Here is an 18,297-nt window from a genome sequence, read left to right on the forward strand (position 1 = left end):
AGAGGAAGGGACAATAATTTTAACAATGCTGTGACTATGGATGTTTGTGTGCATATATATGTCACGAATGTTACTTTACAGTAGGTGCTTATGCGTGACCTACAGAAAGATTTGTTATGCTGTGATTTACGTGCAATTTAAGGGATAATCAAAGATGATTTTGGCTGTACACAATTTTTTTATTTAAATGCCTTCATTTTTAACCTAATCCCAGTATAAGATATGATGTTACTGTACTGTCATCAGAGATTTCATTTGAAAAATATGTCCTTCTGCCCTGCTTTTGCATGCTTTATTGAAAAAAGTTCATGTTTTAGTAAAACTCCTTAGAAAAGAGAAGAAAGAAGAAAAGCTGTCTGCTGATGGGATCAGACCATTAAAAAGATTCAGTCCCTGAAGAATGTGGCTCCATCTCTAAGTCCTGCCAGATCTAGACAGATTTCTCTGTGTGCTGGGGGCAAGGTGGAGAGGAGGGGAAACGGAGGCAAAGAGATCTTTAGCCAAAATTTCCTCAAATTTTTTATAGTATTTGAGTGTTTCGGTTTACCTGGGTATCATGAGAGAGATCACCCCAGCTAGCTCAAGGCCCTTGTCAGTCCTAAGACCTGGGATTCTGGGGCCAGTGGTACATTCTTTTACCTCATCTCTAAGAGGTCTCTTGGAATACCTTGGTTTACTGCAGTTGTTCCCTGTAGAAGTCACACAGCAGGTGCGTTGATTTGAGACACTGAAGGCTGAAAAGCAGAGCAGCAGCTGCACTAATATTCTTTTCCTTCTCTTTCAGGTGAAGAGGTCCAGCAGCTGTGCCTGGAAATCATGGTGACCCAGGCGCAGTCCTCCCAGAACGCGGCTGCGCTGTTGGGACTGTGGGTGACGCCCCCGCTGCTCCACGGTCTCAGCGTATGTAGTAACTAAGGGTGTCGGGCAACAGGAGGATACGGTTTTCCGGAGGGAGATTAACATGCATTTGGGGTGTGTTCTCAAAGTAAAGCGTGGATGAGTGGGATTTTATAAAAACTGAGGGTGGCCAACTGAGTGAAAAATTGTGTGATTCAGACTCTGCCGTAACTGTCACCATTTATGCTATCAGCTACCATGTATTACAGAAAGGGAGCAGGCTGACCAGAGTTATTCAAGTTCCTTTCTCACATCCATACAGCTAGCAAGTCGTTGAACCTAGGTTTACTTGTTTATATGATGCACATAGTCATTCACTAGGTAGTAAGAAAAAGACAAATCCACATGTACAGGACATCTGGTCCCCCGCAATGAAGGTGAGCCTTGAGGGCTCAGTAGGACTTGGTTAGGCATCCAGTTAGAGGCACCAGGGATGTAGGTGCAACGAGTAGAACATCTCTGTAAGGTGTTCAGCTTGAGCACAGAGCTGAGGAAGAAATGATTTGCCTGGTGTTTGGTAATGACCCGGTGTCAGGGCTAATAGTGCTTGTTTTCAGTCAGACTCCTTTCTTCGTTCCCAAAGGATGGAGGGAGCATCCCCTGCTTCCTTCGAGGTTTACCAATAGATTCCAAGTTCAATGGCCTCATCTTTGTTATTCTTCTATTCTAGGAGGCTTTAAGTCTGTGAGGATACTTCAAACCCTTCTTCCTTATTTCCTCAAACTTTTGGCTTCAGTCTCTTCACTTTTTTTCTTTTTTCTTTTTTAAAATATATTTGTATTGATTTCAGAGAGGAAGGGAGAGAGAAACATAAATGATGAGAGAGAATCATTGATTAGCTGCCTCCTGCACGCCCCTGCATTGGGGATCAAGCCTGCAACCCAGGCATGTGCCCAGACCAGGAATCAAATCATCACCTCCTGGTTCATAGGTCAATGCTCAACCACCAAGCCACACTGGCCAGGCCTCTTCACTTTTTTCTTTTACGTTTTCCCGCATCTCCTAATAATTTTGAATAGCAGGTCAGTGTTCTCGATGCCTGCCTCCTGTCTGTCAGCCTTCACCATTACCTGTCTGCTCCAAGCAGCTCCCACCCGCTGCCGCTTACTGAGCACTTGCTAAGCGCCTGCCACATGTAAGCACTCAGTGAGTACTTTCAGGCATCAGGTTAAGTCTCTTCAATCCTGACAGGCTGCCTTTTTTTTTTAACTTTATTGAGTTAAAGTTTATATTCCATAAAATATGACCATTTTAAGTGTAATTTGAGTTTTAGTCCACTTATTTTCATCCATCTCCGAGAATACTTCCATCACCGCCAGAAGTTCCATTGTGCCTACTTGTAGTCACTCTCCACTCCCAGCCTCAGACCCGGGCTACCACTGATCTCTTCCTTGTCTCTGTCATTTTGCCTTTTTAAAAGAACTTTCCTATAAATTGAAGTGTCATATAAAGTTTAGAAAATCTTTAGAATGGAATCATACAATAGGAAGTCTTCTGTGTGTGGCTCATTTTATTTCTGCACAGTAGACTTTATTATTTCCATTTTACAGGTTGATAAACTGAGGCAAACGAAGGTTAAGCAAAGTCCACATATCCAACACATGGAAGAGAGTCGGGTGACCCCAAAGCCCATGTCTTAAACACTATACTATTTAGCTCCTTCCTTTTGAATCGGGTGTAACTCTCCTAGCCTCACCTGTGTTATTGACCTCAGAAATTTTCTAGGTTTTAGTCTTCTTTCCATTTCTCTTTCAGATCTCCTACTCTTTTGCATTTGTCCTTGATTATGGGCCTTTCATATTATCTTTGTTAATTAATGAATTAAATTTGTGAATTCGTTTTCTTAATTACATACCTTCTCATTAAAAAATGGTCTGAAATGGCATATTCTTTAAAGTGAGCTCTTCAGATAACTCATGCAACAACATTACTCTTTTTAGAAATTTACTGATTTTTGTCAGACTTTCCTTTTTTATATCACTTCTTTTAGACTTACTGCCCCTTTAGTATCATACTTCTGTTTCTGAGGATTTTTTTAAATATATTTTTATTGATTTCAGAGAGGAAGGGTGTGGGAGAGAGAATCATTGATCGGCTGCCTCCTGCATGCCCCACACGGGATCAAGCCTGCAACCCAGGCATGTGTCCTGAGCAGGAATTGAACCATGATCTCCAGGTTCATAAGTCGATGCTCAACCACTGAGCCATACCGGCCGGGCTGTTTCTGAGACTTTTTGAAGCCTGCTCTCTATAAGTCTGTGAGACTTCACTAACTGTGCCCCTTCTTAGCTCTCAGATGCTGGGGTTGCTCTCACATGCTCAGCTGCTGTTCTTTGGTCAGCAATGGACTCCTCGTGCCAGTTCCTCTCATGACTGTGTCACTGCGCTTCCTCAGAGGACAGAATCGGGACTGCCAGGTCCTGGGTTTAGTTGATTTACAGTGGGCGAGCCTTTCCTCTTCCAGAGCTCTTCTTGACAGAAAATGTGGCTTTTTAAGACTGAACAGCAGTGACTATGATGCAGCATTTTCTTCCCCTCACTGAAAAGATCCAAGGTTTAAGCGAGTCGTTCCCAGATGGGTTGGCAGGTACCATGCATACACGACTCAGGCTGGATCAGAAGTCCCTGCAGCAGCAAAATTACACGCATTGGTGGCCTGTCGGACCAGGAGGCTGTGGGAAACTCAGGGGCAGAAAGCAACCTGCACCTTTTCTCTCGCAGCTGCTCTCAAGCACAGCGATGACCCGGGCGTGTAAGCCTTGTAAACCCAGGCCTGCCTGTTTACATCTGACCTTGGCTGTTTTCCTTCCAGCTGAATATCAAGAAATACCTCCTGGTGTCTGCACCGCTGTGGGTCAAGCACGTCTCCGGTGAACAGATCCTGGGCTTCGTTGAAAACTTAATGGTGGCCGTTTTCAAAGCCGCGTCCCCGCTTGCCAATCCGGAGTTACGCCCGAGTGCCTTGCAGGGCCTGAGCCAGGCCATGAAGCTGCCCAGCCCTGCCCACCACCTCTGGAGCTTGCTCTGCCAGGCCACTGGGAACATTTTTGACCTTCTGCCAAATAAGATTCGGGTGAGGAACAACAATATTTACATTCCTGACCATTTGTGTTTGGGATTTTTTAAAGCCTTTTTGGCACAGCAGGGAGGTGTACGTTTTAAGAACGTGGTGGGAAGGCTGGCAAGAAGGAACCACGTTCTTCACTAAGAATGTGTTTGCTTCCAAGATCTAAACTGAGGTTGAATGTTTAGAACCAAAGTCTTAAGCAAGCTCAGAAGCTGGCTCACCAGGAAGTTCGCTCCTCGGCCTCTTACCAACGCCTGTGGAGGCTGAGGAAGCTCAGTTGGGCACGTCGTTCACTGCTATTCGTATGAAGTGACTTCGTGCCAGCCTTTCCCCTCCCCCAGCGGATCCCTGAATTGTGGTTTTTACAAAGATGTTAAAATTCCTTTCGGAATGATGGGTCCTGATGAGGAGATAAAAGAAAGAACAGGCAAACAAACACATAGAATAACAAGAAAGATGTTTTTTAAATGAGAAACAAATGACCATATGTTTTGGTTTGGTTATTCGTGGAGACAAGCAAATCTAATAATTTGTTGGAACATTAGGAATATACTTGCCTTACATTGTATTTTGACACGTTTGACCTTTGTTCTTTACCAGAGGAATGACTTAGAGCTGTACATCGGTGTAGCAAAATGCCTCTCAGAGATGACGGATGATGAAGCCAATCGGCGTGCCCCGGTTACCGAGGTAATAACATATCCATGTACTTTTTCATTATTGAGGCTAGTTTTGTTTCCTATGTGTTACTATTAATTTCAGAAAACTATTTCTGTTTCACTCTGGGTCTTGTGTCCCGTCTACTCTGTGTGGTTGGTTCTTAACAAATGTATGTAATAACGTTTTCACCTAATTCATCCCACTTTATCAAGAACACTTCAGTGCAGCAGTCGCCAACCTTTCCGACCTCATGAACCACCAGTTGCTTTAGTGTCACCTGTGGGCAAAATTAAGTACAGTGCAGTGCCTTCAATACAAAAATCACAGGGATGGGAATATTCTCACCAAAGAACTGTCTCGTGCATGGAAGGTGTTAAAAAAAATATAGTTCTGGCCTCACATGAATTTTTTTCCACCTGCTACTTACTTAAAAGTAATAATAACAAGCCCATTGCAGCTTAACATAAGTAAGAAAAAAGTATTTTCCAGAAAATCAAAAAAACTCGTGAGGAAAGTGGCATTACTTCACATTCCCGCAAGGCTCCTCCTTGTCTGCGGGGGCCTCGTGGCGGCTGCCCTTCCAGTCTCTTGAGACATTATTTTGGTGAAGTATGTGAAGAAAACCCACCTCACACAGATATGTAGGAGGAAGGGGAAGAGTGTGTTAACAGGCTTTTCAGATAATTATGGATCTCTCTTTGTGCGCCAAAACATAAAAGTAGTGGTTTCTTGTAGGTTAGTTGCAGTGTGGAACCTGCTCATGGTGAACTTCCCACTAGGTTACGTTAGAAACCATTTGTGCTCTGCGTCTCTCACCAGTGCATGATTTTGTAATATCAGACATTGGCCATTTGAAAATCTTCCAAATGTTGGTACATTCATTATATAATATCAAAACATCGTATTGGTTAATATCACCAGTCTTTCATGTATTGGGAAACTGCCAAACTCATATAAGCAGATACAAATTTTCCAAAAATCTAATTTTTGCTTGAAAGTTCCGATTTTATTATTGGCAGTGAATTCCGTCAAGTGTTTTCCATGAAGTGACGGTCTCACGTCCTTCACTTTTAAAAAGGCTGTCTGTCAAACACGCAGTTTGAATAGCCATAAGTGGTTACGCAAGGAGAGGCAGTATAAAAAAATGCTTACGTGAATGGACTTTATGTAAAACTTCAAAACTTACGTAAATGAAGTTTATCACGGGAAGAGTGGCCATTTCAGCTTACAACTCAATGTTGAAGTGTTTTTCCTTGGGACAACCATTGTACTTCGGTATTCAGCGGAAGTCCCTTATGGATACTTCCCACTTTGTCCCACAGAATATTAAAAAGATGTGTACTCAAGGGCAAATGTTTAATGAAATTAATAATTTATATTGTTTATAGCAGTGATTTTCAACCGGTGTGCCACAAGAATTTCTAAAACATACAATACCTGACTATTTAGTCAGGGGCACTGACCTTTTTTCCCTTAGATTGTCCAATAAAAAATGACAACAGCCAACACAACAATAGCCATTGGTATGAATGAATCAAAATTATACCTATTTTTTGGTCAGATCGGCAAAAAATACAATATATTTTTTGATGTGCTGTGAAATTTTAGCAATTAGTTTATATGTGCCATGAGAAGAAAAAGGTTGAAATCACTGGTTTACAGGAATGTTTTAAGTGAAACTAGATTTTTTCAAAAATTTCAAGTGGGGATGAAAGATACAATGGACATTACTACAGTTTGATGCTATTATGAAAATAGTTTGACCTCACAGACACTGTTAAAGAGTCTTGGGGTCCCCCAGAGGTCTGTGTACCATACTTCGTGGACTGTCAAAATAACACTTGTCGCCAAAACCGGTTTGGCTCAGTGGATAGAGCGTTGGCCTGCGGACTGAAAGGTCCCAGGTTCGATTCCAGTCAAGGGCATGTACCTGGGTTGCGGGCACATCCCCAGTAGGAGATGTGCAGGAGGCAGCTGATCGATGTTTCTCTCTCATCGATATTTCTAACTCTCTATCTCTCTCCCTTCCTCTCTGTAAAAAATCAATAAAGAAATATTTAAAAAAAAAATAAAATAAAATAACACTTGTCATGTGCTTAGAATGGCGCCTAGCACCTGACAAGTACTGTCATTATTATTATTTGTGTATTCTTACTAAATGTCATCACTGATTGACCCCGAAGTCATTGATGGTTTTTGTGAGAAGCAGGAGGTGACACTACAGCACCATCTGCATATACATTCTAGTGGAGCGCACAGGGAAATGGGTCACACGCTGCAGGAAATGAACAGTTTTAGCATTTGGAATAGTGACTTCACACTCACCCTTTCTGTGTTGCCCTTGCGCTGAGGTTCTATAACAACTACAGTTAATTGACTAGTAACTGAACAATTGGCTTTTTTGCAGAGCAGCCTAGAAAAGGCTGCCTTTGTCAGGCTGTACTTGGTCTCGCAAGGACGGCTCCCCTTGATGGGCGTGAATGACATGCTCAGTGCGGTTGCTCAGCACCGGGAGAAAGACGCACTGGCCTGGGTGATCCTGCACAGCTTGTACCACGTGCGGATCGTGAGCCACGCCAACACAGGTGAGGCCGGCGGGGCGAGCATCAGAACAGGAAGAAACCATCTCTTTAGTTGTCATTGTTTCCCCAACTTGAAAGCTGGTTTAGTGCTTGACATAGGTGAGGCTTTGTCACCCCGAATGAGGAGCACGTTGGCTGGAAGTGAGCAGGTACAGCTCTTAACATCCACTCTTTAGCGATGAGAACGAATTCTGTTGAGGATTTGTATCTCGTTTTTGGCTCAAGGTATAAAGTTTATAAGGTAGATTCTGTCAGACAGGATATCCATTGATGATGCCTGATGTTTTCATGAAAATGGCTTTTGGGTAGTCATTTAACAAACAAAAAACAGCAACAATGAACTTGAATAGTTATTCTATAGAAGAACTTCTCAGGGGTGAGAAGAATAAAATCTGGATGACCTCACTACATCCTCAAGCCAGGAGGTCCAGGCCTGAGCTCTGCTAATGAGTCCTATGGCGCAACTTTTAAACTGTTTACACATTTAGGCTTTAGGAGGCATCTGAAAAGGGAACTCCTTTATTTCCCCTCCCACGCCTTCGGTCAGAGGCTCAAAATTTCTCGAGTCTACATTCAAGCTCTGAGTGGTATCTGGCTTAAACGGGTTAGAAATGGCCGGGAAGCCCTGTGACCCTGGGCCAGTTGCTTATGCTTCTGTGACCCATTTTCCCCATCTCTTGTGTCTTTAAAGTTTTGAGAGAAAACTGGCAAACGTCTTTGTAATACTCTTCAAAATTGGATTGGAAATGTTGATTCCTCTTCCTCTTTGGCAATTGAGATGGTTGTCTCATATCTGTGTGTGTGCTTCACCAATGAAAAATGAACTTATGATGAGAAACTAGATTTCTTTACTCAAAATTAAAACTATATTTATCAGGGGGGAAAAATCCAGTAGGTGTTCCCAATTAAGCGTGAAGATAATTTAAGCAAATTGAAATAAATTTGAGATTGCCCTTGGTTCTAACCTTCAAGCTTAATCCCTATATTTTTCTTATTCACTAGATTTTTGAAAACCTTTCAACGTAGTCTTTACTATAATGGGAAACCTCATTTTTTTAAAAAAAAATGAAAAAATCAATATGTTGTTTATTCTCTAATTATCCTATCACATCTGGTTTTTACTTTTTCTGTCTTTAGGATAGGTTTCTGTGCGATTTTGGCATTCAATATTACTGGCTAGCTGGGTGCCAAATTTCTCATAGTGTGTTTAATGTTGAGAAAGAACTCCAATAAATGCCTTTTACCACTAGTGGGTGGGTAGGCTTGAAGAATAAATTAGCCATTGAAAATGAAGACCGAAATACGGTCATCTCTGAATACTGTCAACTCTCACAGGGATCGCAAGTCTCGGGTGTGGTAAGAGAACTGGAAACTATTTCATGACATCCTCACCAGGTGTTCTGCTTGAGCTATGATAGTTATTACTGTTCTGTTTTGCATTTCCAAGGGAAAACCCTGATCAGGTAAGAAAATGTTTTTGTCTTTTCAGGTGTGTTGAAGAGAATGGAATGGCTCTTGGACCTGATGGGCTATATCAGAAATATAGCTTACCAGTCAACCTCTGTTCAGAACGTGGCTCTTGATGAGGTACAATTCAGAGGAGTAATTTGGAGCTTTCTTAAAACATAAAAATTATATTTGCTCTCCCAAAAAGAGGAATATTTGGCTGCCTGTGGCTTTCTTTTCCTCCTTCCTTTTATTCTTGGGAAACAACAGCGGTGATAACTCTGATGTCACAAGAAATGCATGTTCTTACCAGGTTCTTGTGGACACCTAGTTACACCTTGAAAAAGATGTCAAAAGAGTCCGTTCCTTGACAGGCCGCACACAGAGGACACTAGCTGGAGGGCAAACCCAGGGTCTATGTACTTGGGCTTGACCCCAAGAGGAGGTGGGGTCTAGGGCTCCGGCCTCCATGCTGGCCCAAGAGGCTTCACACGCCTGGTTTGAAGAGATTCCTGGAGTGTGTGCATGTTATCTGTGTGCACAACGCTACCTCTGGGCATGTGTGCATATAGTAGAGAGTTTTCAGCACAGCTTCAAGTTGGCTGACCCAAAAAAGGTTAAGAATCACTGGTATTGGGTGAATTAAAAAAGAAAGATTAGTAAATGAAATGATGACATCACTTTCCCCCCTTGCCTCATTTTCTTGACTGCTCTCTGTGCAATTTTGAGGTGTACAGTGTTTTTTTTCTATAGGCATGTCTCATTCACATGTTTCCTTTGTGAGTAAAAATGTGCACAGCCTGGAATGTTGTTTGAAATTCTGCCCCACTTTTCTGAGGAGTTGCGTGTGTTTTTAAATTTTTAGTTAGTGAGAGTGGGAATTTTAAGAGATTGAGCTCTTTTTTAACTTTTTTTTAACAAGCATAACCTGTCCTCTCTGTCTTTTGATCTTCTGAGTTTCTATTAGCCTTCTCCATTTTCTTATGAAAATCTTTTAAAACCTAGGAAATACAGATAAGCAGAAAGAAGAGTAATTTAAATCACCGTAATCCAACATCTGAGAGGTAGCCCCTGTTACCACCATTTCTACAATTGTCTAGATTAGTCTAAAATCTAAAGGGACAGATTCTAGACACACTTGGTAGAATGCATGAGGAGAGTCATTTGTTATTGTTAAAAAATAGAACAAAACTGTCAATATTTTTAAAATCAGTTTCAGCCACATAACAATAAATCTAAATATACTTTTCCATAGCACTCTTAATTAATTTTTAATCTCTTAGAAAACAACAAACCAGATGAGTATTTGAAGCTCAGTACGATTAGGAATTTAATTATGTTTCTCCTGAAATGTTAGAGCACTAATAATCAAACTGATGGTCCCTCTGTATTCCCAAAAGAGAACCCCAAAAACCTACCAAAGCCCTACAGCAAGCATGTCAAACTCAAAGGCTAACACGGGCCAAATAAATGAGGCACATGGCCCGCGGGCCATGAGTCTGACATGCTTGCCCTACAGAGTCTCTTGATTAAGTTTGGAAACGGAGTTTGTTCTTCAGTTCAGTCCTCTTCTGGGGCAGGGGTGGGACAGGAGGGAGGAGGGGAGGGGAATAGAGCATTGCATCATTAGAGGGTTGTGTATGTGAACATGTGTTACTCTGAGTGGTTAAAACATGTGACTAGCCTTGTGTCTATTTCTATTATAGGCTCTGGACTTCTTGTTGCTGATCTTTGCAGCGGCGGTGGTTGCGTGGGCCGACCATGCTGCCCCGCTCCTCCTCGGCCTCAGTGCCAGTTGGTTGCCATGGCATCAAGAACAGGGCCCGGCCGGGCCAGCATCCAGCTTCCTTGGCAGGAGCCCAATGCATAGGGTCACTCTGCAGGCGGCCCTCGCTCTCCTTCCCAGTAGCATGCTGCTGCTGCTGCAGAAGGAGCCGTGGAGGGAGCAGGCCCAGAAGGTGAGGGCCGCTGCCTGCTGTCGGGGCAGGTGGCCATTTCCTCCTTGGCAGTTCCTGCTGTAGATGTGAAGTGGGAGGTCAGCGAAACTGGACTCACCCCACAGGCCTTCATGCTTGGCCCCACATCCCAGCCAGATGCAGAGCCTCAGAGATGGGGGCTAATAGTGACAACAGAACCAACTTGCTCGCGGGGGGGGGGGCGAGGGGGGGGGGGAGGGGGGAGTGAAGGGGGGCGGGTGGAAAGTAACGCTTCTGCCTGCGTTCATTTATCAAAGACACATGTGTTCTTGATCTTGGACAAAACGATGAGTAAGCTCTGAGAGCTCAGAAGGTGACAAGTTCAAGATTGCAAGATGGAATGATAAAGAGGGAAAGGAGTGTAGAGTGGTGATGAACAAGGGCGGGGTGATCAGCAGTGCCTGGGGGCGGGTGTCAGGGAATCTGAGGGGAAACATGAGCCTGGAGCACCCATCATCTCATAGCCCAGCTCAGCCGCCTTCCAGGCGCCGCCGTGCTCCGGGCTGTGCTGGAGGCTGTGGGGACATGTGTGGGATGTGAGGTGATCGCCCCTGCCCTCAGGAAGTCCCTTACGCTTTTGATATTAAGATTCACCAGCTTACTCGCCAAGCAGTGACAGTACTGTGCTTCCCAGAATTCTCGTTACGTGGCCTTGACCTGTCTTTATTTTAATACAGTTGTTTTGGAGGATTCTATTCTGAATCCCATGTAATCAAAATTGGATTTTTTTTAGGCTGAAAGCTTAAAACTAACTTTATGTGGCTTATTCTTAAAACCTGACTACTAATCTTTAAAAATATTTTTGAGCTGCAGACTCATAGTTTAGCTATGCACAACTCCCCTGAGCATCTCAGTGAAAATGCCTGTTTTCTTAAACCCGATAAGCATTAGTCCCAACTTTTGTGTTTTCTGTGTCATAAATGAAAATCAGTTTAAATGTTTTATTACCTCATGTTATTTTTGGCCTAGGACACCAGGCTGGCTTTGAACTACAATGTAAACATCCTGCATCTATTGTGTGTTTGTAGTGCTTGACTTATTTACTCTACCAGTAGGATATTTTAAAGCAAAGTTGAGAAAAAATAAAGCAAAAAACTTTTAATTAAAGCAGGGAATTAGGAATGTTTTCTTTATTATGTTACTCTTTCTTCAACCCAGCTTCTATGTCCAAAGTTCAAATGAGTCAAGATTGGCAACATTCAGGAGTCAATGAAATTACCCTATATCCAATTCAAAAACAATTTTGGCTGCACCGTAGGAAATCAGTCCAAAGTCATAAAGACTATGAGTTTCTACCTCATTTGCAGGATCTATGTGCAGTTAACACACTTGGCTCTACGTAGCAAATTATGTTATGCTTTTTTTATTTTGCATTTCAACTTGCTGTTTTATATTCATTTGGGCATAAACTGCTCTTATCTACAGAAACATATTTTATTTTAGAAGCAGTGGCTTACATCTGATGAGTTTCCCTGTTTACTGCCCAGCCTAGGAGCCTAGGCTTGGCTGCACACAGACCCGGGTAGTAAGCAGCAGGATGCAAAGAAATAGTGTGAGGTGCTTTTTCATTAATTTTTAAAGAAAGAGGAAGAGAGGGGGAAAGATAGAGAGAGAGAGAGAGAGAGAGAGACAGACAGACATCGATGAAAGAGAAACATCGATCCGCTGCCTCCTGCACCCCCCACTCTTCTACTGGGGATGGAGCCTATAACCAGGGCATGTGCCCTGACTGGAAATCGAACCTGCGACCTCTTGGTGCGTGGGATGACGCTCAACCAACTGAGCCGCACTGGCCACAGCAAGAGTGTGAGGTTGTGTAGTTGGGTATACTTAAGTTCAGATCTTGACTCTGCTATTCAATGAGAGTGGAATTGGGCAAGGTTTTTGACCAATCTGGACCCCTCAGAATAACGAGAGAGAATGTTCATGGCACACAGGAGTCCCTCGGGGCCCATGTGTCCCTCACTCTTAAAACCTCTAGCAGGTCTCAGGGTATTCATTGAGGAAAGGAGGTTTGACTTTGAGGGTCTTCTGACTGAATGGGAGCTGTGTCTGTCTTTAACAGCTTGTGCCTGGTCCCTTTCTCCAGGGCATCCCCCAGCCCAGTCAGGTACTCCCCAGGGACTATTGCTCTGATCCGCATGGATGCAGGCCCAAGAGCTGACTGATCTCTGACTGATGCTGCTCTTCTTCATTTTCATTCCAGTTCATCGATTGGCTATTCAACCTCATGGAAAGTCCTAAGGAAGGCCTCTCTGCGGAACCCAGGGGTCTTTTAAAAGGTATGACTTCTGTGCTTCCTGCCCACTATAGGCGAAAACCTCCCAGTGCTGTCCGCGCTGCGAAACAGCATCTGAGTGGGTGTTGGTTCCTGAAGGGGCTCGTCCTGGTTCAGTTGAACCAGAAAATCGGAGCTGCCACCAGTGTGGCCTTTGGAATTAGAAAGTGGATTTAATTTTTCAGTGCATTTAATTTTTCTTTAGATGGTTTTTAAAATGTTTTATTATAATTGTAAAATATGACTTTAAGCAAAACTTAGAAAATTCATTAAAAGCAAAGAGGAATCCAGAATCCCATTGGCCAGTGATAACTTTGATATTTTTCCGGAGAAGTTTTTGCCCCCTCTGTGTATGTGTTGTTTTAACGTGTTTAAAATTATAAATAATTGAGAAAATACACAGACACTTTGAATACTTCCTTTTATATTTTAAAATTATTTTTTAAAGCATTTAACCTTTTCTTATACTAGCTTCATCCTAGTATGTTTAATGGCTGCCTGGTATTTTGCCAAGGGAGTTGGATATTTCCCAGGTATTTATATGTTTTTTTGTGATTTTTTTATAGTATTCCTCTATTAATTTGTTAAACTATGTTGGGACAACAAACATAGAAGATATTTCTGTGAAAATTATATAGATTTTTTTACTCAAATAGGAGAAGTCTTTTAGGGCTGACTCTGAGGGTGGGTGGGTAGAGGCTGTATCCTGCCAATAGCTGTTGTGGATTCCCGGACATGCTGTAATATACTGCCCTGAAACGGCTCACCTGGGAAGATTGTGTGTTGGCCTAACTTTTTATAATCTATCGGGCCTATCTGGAGGCTAGAGTCATAGTATGACCATATTTTACTTTAAGTATGGTATAATTTATTATTTGCCAAACAAGTGAGAATTTCCTAATGTATTGTGTCTGATTCTTCTCCCTACCCACAAAGAGGGTGGAGGACATGTCTCTAAAGGTGATTCTGATCAGTCACAGAACTTCATTGAGAATAGGGCTGGGGCCTGAAATAGTTCCCCTAGATCCATCCCTAGAGATTTGCTGCTAGGATGTCCTCCATTTGTCTGGACTCATTTGTAATGACCGTGGGTCCATAATACCATAATACTGCCAACATATACTGTCTTAGGTTATGAAGATAGCAAAGAATTGATACTGATGACGAAAAGAGTAATTTGGGTTAAGAAAGTAAATGTTTAGCTCAATTATCTGTTCAAGGGCTTTATTAGAGTCACTCACAATAATATTGTAACTCTGGCTTACCTCCATTCCTTCACACTATTATATTTTAAATAATATCTCAGTATATTCCTATTAGTATTCCAAAATAATATATATGATAAGTTACCTAGAGGTATTACACAGAACTTCCCTATTTTAAGTTGATCCCTGAGGGACCCATGACAGATAAGAAAAGCTGTGGACTTGTGGGGACCTGTTCAAATAGTTTTAGTACAGGTATGCTTGCTCCACTTAGCCCCTGAACCTAACTTTATTATAGGGTCAGTTGGTCTTTGGTTTTGTTTTGTTTTGTTTTTACCTTGTAGTTAAATATTCAGTGTAAAAATAATATAGATTATTTTTAAATAATATTCACGTAGAAAAATACTCAAGTCATAGGTAGGTTTTTATAAAGGAAACACACTTATTTAATAAGCACCCTGATTAAGAAAAAGAATATTACCAGCATCCCTGAAGTCAGTTTTTGTTTTAATTGTGCAGAATTTCCCCTGAACTGGTACCAAAACAAACAAACAAACAAAAAAACTTTCCCCCAAACTTTATTAATGGTTTTCTGCCATTAAAATATTGTCTAAGGCTTGATGGTAATTCTTGGTCTTGAAGATTAGCCAAGTTCCGTCCTGATACTCTTTTGATCTAAAAGACCTTTGCAAATGCAGCTCCACCAAATGCAACAGCGCACTTTGCTTTCTTGTCCCCTTAGCCACCCTGCTGTCCTTAAGAGTTTTCCCAGAGTTTAAGAAGAAAGCAGTATGGACCAGAGCGTATGGCTGGTGAACAGTTTTGCCGTAGCCAGCCACATTCTCAGCCGGAAGAGGAAAACTACGCAAATGGAAGGAATTTTTCAGAATGTGTGTCTGGGACCCCTGAGACGTGATGCATCTCACGGTCATGAGAGGGAGGCCGCATCACTGACGGTTTGAACCCTGAGTGCCAGGAAAGGAGACGCTGCTTCCGTACCCAGGCCAGTGGAGGCTGAAACGAGAACTTGAACTTTCTTTCACTTGGCTAGAGTTCAATCTGAAGATTTTCTTTGTACAACTTTGACTCTATCATTTCCTCTCCCCCAGATTCTAGTAAAATAGTCCCATGAATTTTGTGCATGTGACTTTTATTTGTTTTCAGGCATAGGCTAGGTTCTGCTAACCAAACCCAGCCCTGGTGGTGCCGGAGGCATTACACAGAACTTCCCTATCTTACTAGTAAGTTGATCCCTGAGGGACCCATGACAGATAAGAAAAGCTGTGGGCTTGTGGATGCCTGTTCAAATAGTTTCAGTACTGTGAGCCCCGGACCCTAACTTTATGATAGGGTCAGTTGGTCTTTGGTTTTGTTTTTACCTTTTCATTAAATATTGAATTAAATATCTAATATTCATCTATTTCCCATGAAGCCTCTGGAGGACACCCATTGGCTCAGTAAGTGAGACAGCTTTTCTTATCCTTGTTGGTGAAATACTCTCTCGTAGCCAGACACATTGAAATAATAAGCGTGGCGTTAACCGTGAGCTAAACCAGATCGATGAGTAGCGGCTCTGATTGTCCTGAGCTTGGGGCTTTTGAATGCAAGTGAAAGTTGTCCAATTCAAAATGGCTTCAGGTAAAAAGGAGACTATCATAGTTCACAGACCAGAAGTTAAAGATAGATCTGCTCAGCACAGTAGCATCCAGGGAGTCAGACCGTGCCACCGCGCTTTGTTCCTCTCAGGATCACTCCGCATAGTTGTCAAGACGGCTGCCAGCAGCCTCAGTGGAAGGAAAGGTGTCTTTGCTCACAGGCATGGCAGCAGCCACGTGGGGAGGACTCTGACTCATCTCACGTCACATGTGAGTCCCTGGGAAGTGGGATCCTCTACTTGACCAGGCCTGGTCCACCTGAATTGGGATGCTATGCAAGCAAAAAGTGACAAATACGCCTTGAAAGAGGAATCTATTTTATTAATACAAATCCCTGTCTTAATCAGGACGGCTAGCGGCCTCATGACAAGTAAATGAAGGTACGGTATGTGACCATATCCTCAAGAGTTGCATTTTGCTCAAGGGCTTGAGAATCAGCCAGCATTTTAATTTTGATATTTGCTAACTATCTTTCCTCCATGCAGTTGTTAATCAGGCTTTAATCAGGCTTGCCTTTAGCCAGTCATATAAACATACTGAGGAGGACACCTGTGGATCGCCGGGGAGAAATGTTTGGGTAATGGACTTTGTGTCCAGCATGCTATGGCGCAGTGCCTGCTGCTTTACAGGCACGCGGAACGTTCAGTATTCCCATGGGACAGTCCCTTGATGGTGTCACCAAGTGTACCTACCTACCACTTAGGTTAAAAATAGATCTACTGGTTTTGTTTTTCAAATAGCTGGGTTTATGTTTGCAGGTTTCCAACAGTTGTGTCTCACTGTGTAACTTATACTCTGTTACCAGGTCACAGTTCTTTCTTTTGCTGAACTCCACAGGGTGCTGAGATGCCTACAGAAGGGAAGGCGAGCTCCCAGGTACTATTGACCTGCATTGCCCATATTTCATGGATAATCTTCTTTAGAGCCTGGGCTAGAGGGAAATGAATTTGAAGGAAGCAGAGAGGTAGAAAGTTTATGTTAGAAGCCAGCCTCCCTCTTTTTCCCACCTACATACATTTTCTTAAATCTCCTCCAATGAGAGGTTGAAATTTATCTAATATTTATTGTTAGATGCCGGACTGTTAGTGCGCTAGAGCTTTCACTTGTATGATCTTATTTAACTCTTGCAGCAATACTGTGACGAGGCCTTATTTTCTATTTTTAAATGGAGAAGGCACATCCAATAAGCAGCAGAGCTATGCCTAGAACCAAGCTCCTAGAACCGCAGGTCCAGTGCTCTTTCCACTGCCTCAGGCTCATCAACACTCACTTTAAGATGAAAATTCCCACCAAGGATTACACCTTGGTATTCATGTGCTTATGGTTTAATGTGCTTTATTAAACCGATGGCTTAATATGATTACTGTAGATTTCTGTAATCAGATCGAAGAAGCAATCCTGCCTCCCGTGAGTAAGTCTCTGGAATTGGGACATTTAGGAGCTACGGTGCAAAGGAACAGGTCCTTCGTGGATTGAAGGATTTGAGATTCCCAGAACAGGTTGCTAACCTGGGCGGCAGTAAAGAGCAGTTTGCAGGTTTCACACACTGGTGTTTCACTGTGTAACACTCTGAAGAACTGCTCTGCATTTCCCCCTGAGAGAGAGCTCACCGATGCCCACGGAAAGAGTGAAGAATCTAAACCCCACTTCCTTTTTTGGTTCAGCCCAGTCTCCTCCCATTCAAACTTTGTCCCTGCCCCTGGCTTTGACAAAACAGAAGAGTACAAAGCGGGTAAGATAGACCTTAGTCCACTCCTCCCTGGCTCCCTGTTTTTGTCTCCAGCAGCCTAGAGCAAAAAATGTATGGGATTTTCCCACTCATGGGAACCTCTAAAGAGTCTAAAATGGAAGATTGTAAATTTGATAATCTTAGAAGTTCTAAAATCTCAGCCTTCTAACATATAGGTCACCAGAATAGGTCACTCGGTTCCCCGCCGGACCTCAGGTAAGAATTAAATTATCCTCTTAGGATATTTCACTTCGTTCTCTAGAAACCAGAAGCCTCTGCTTTTTTAGACCAGGTGTCCCAAATATATCCAAAAGGAAAAGTTTCCTTACAGGCCATCTCCGGTTAGTTTTTGAAGTCGTAAGTTGCCAAGACAAGTCGTATGCTGGGACGGATTAACACATTAACGTGTGGGGTTAAAGCCAGGTGTCTCCGAAATGTCCCAACACCCTGGTTCTTGATTTGAAAAGTGTATGCTTGGAGCAGATGTCGGGATTCATGTAAGTGCCTGAAACCTTTGTGTTTTATTTGTAATGCGATGGCTCCATGGTAACTAATAGGCTGTGAATAACCATTTTTTTAAAGTTAATTGCCAGAGTTAACTTTTCTCAAGGCTTTTAACCAAAGATATTGATATTGTGATGGTATAAGGAATAAGACTTTAAGGGCTCAACTAGTATCTTGAAATAACTTAGTCGCTTTGAAAGTAAGCAGTAGTTTTAGATTTCTGGTAAATATTTTGGTAAATTGCTGTTTTAGAAATCAGAACATTTGGTTAAGAAGACGGGCCTTCCTTAAAGCCCGA

The 18,297-nt window shown here is 42.5% G+C and overlaps 1 protein-coding gene across 1 annotated transcript in view; it reads left to right on the top strand.

The window, feature by feature from the left end:
- Window positions 1–15,244, top strand: part of FOCAD (focadhesin) — a 273,674-nt gene extending 258,430 nt beyond the window's left edge. The window contains exons 37-44 of the mRNA XM_006098123.3: window positions 781–900; window positions 3,710–3,970; window positions 4,565–4,654; window positions 7,032–7,209; window positions 8,696–8,793; window positions 10,359–10,610; window positions 12,835–12,910; window positions 14,854–15,244. Of these exons, the coding sequence (XP_006098185.1) occupies window positions 781–900; window positions 3,710–3,970; window positions 4,565–4,654; window positions 7,032–7,209; window positions 8,696–8,793; window positions 10,359–10,610; window positions 12,835–12,910; window positions 14,854–14,927 (1,149 nt within the window). The 3' untranslated portion in view covers window positions 14,928–15,244. The remainder of the gene's footprint in view (window positions 1–780; window positions 901–3,709; window positions 3,971–4,564; window positions 4,655–7,031; window positions 7,210–8,695; window positions 8,794–10,358; window positions 10,611–12,834; window positions 12,911–14,853) is intronic.
- Window positions 15,245–18,297: the final 3,053 nt, after the last annotated feature.

This window comes from Myotis lucifugus, unplaced genomic scaffold, assembly GCF_000147115.1.
Source record: "Myotis lucifugus unplaced genomic scaffold, Myoluc2.0 scaffold_221, whole genome shotgun sequence".
Taxonomy (NCBI): domain Eukaryota; kingdom Metazoa; phylum Chordata; class Mammalia; order Chiroptera; family Vespertilionidae; genus Myotis; species Myotis lucifugus.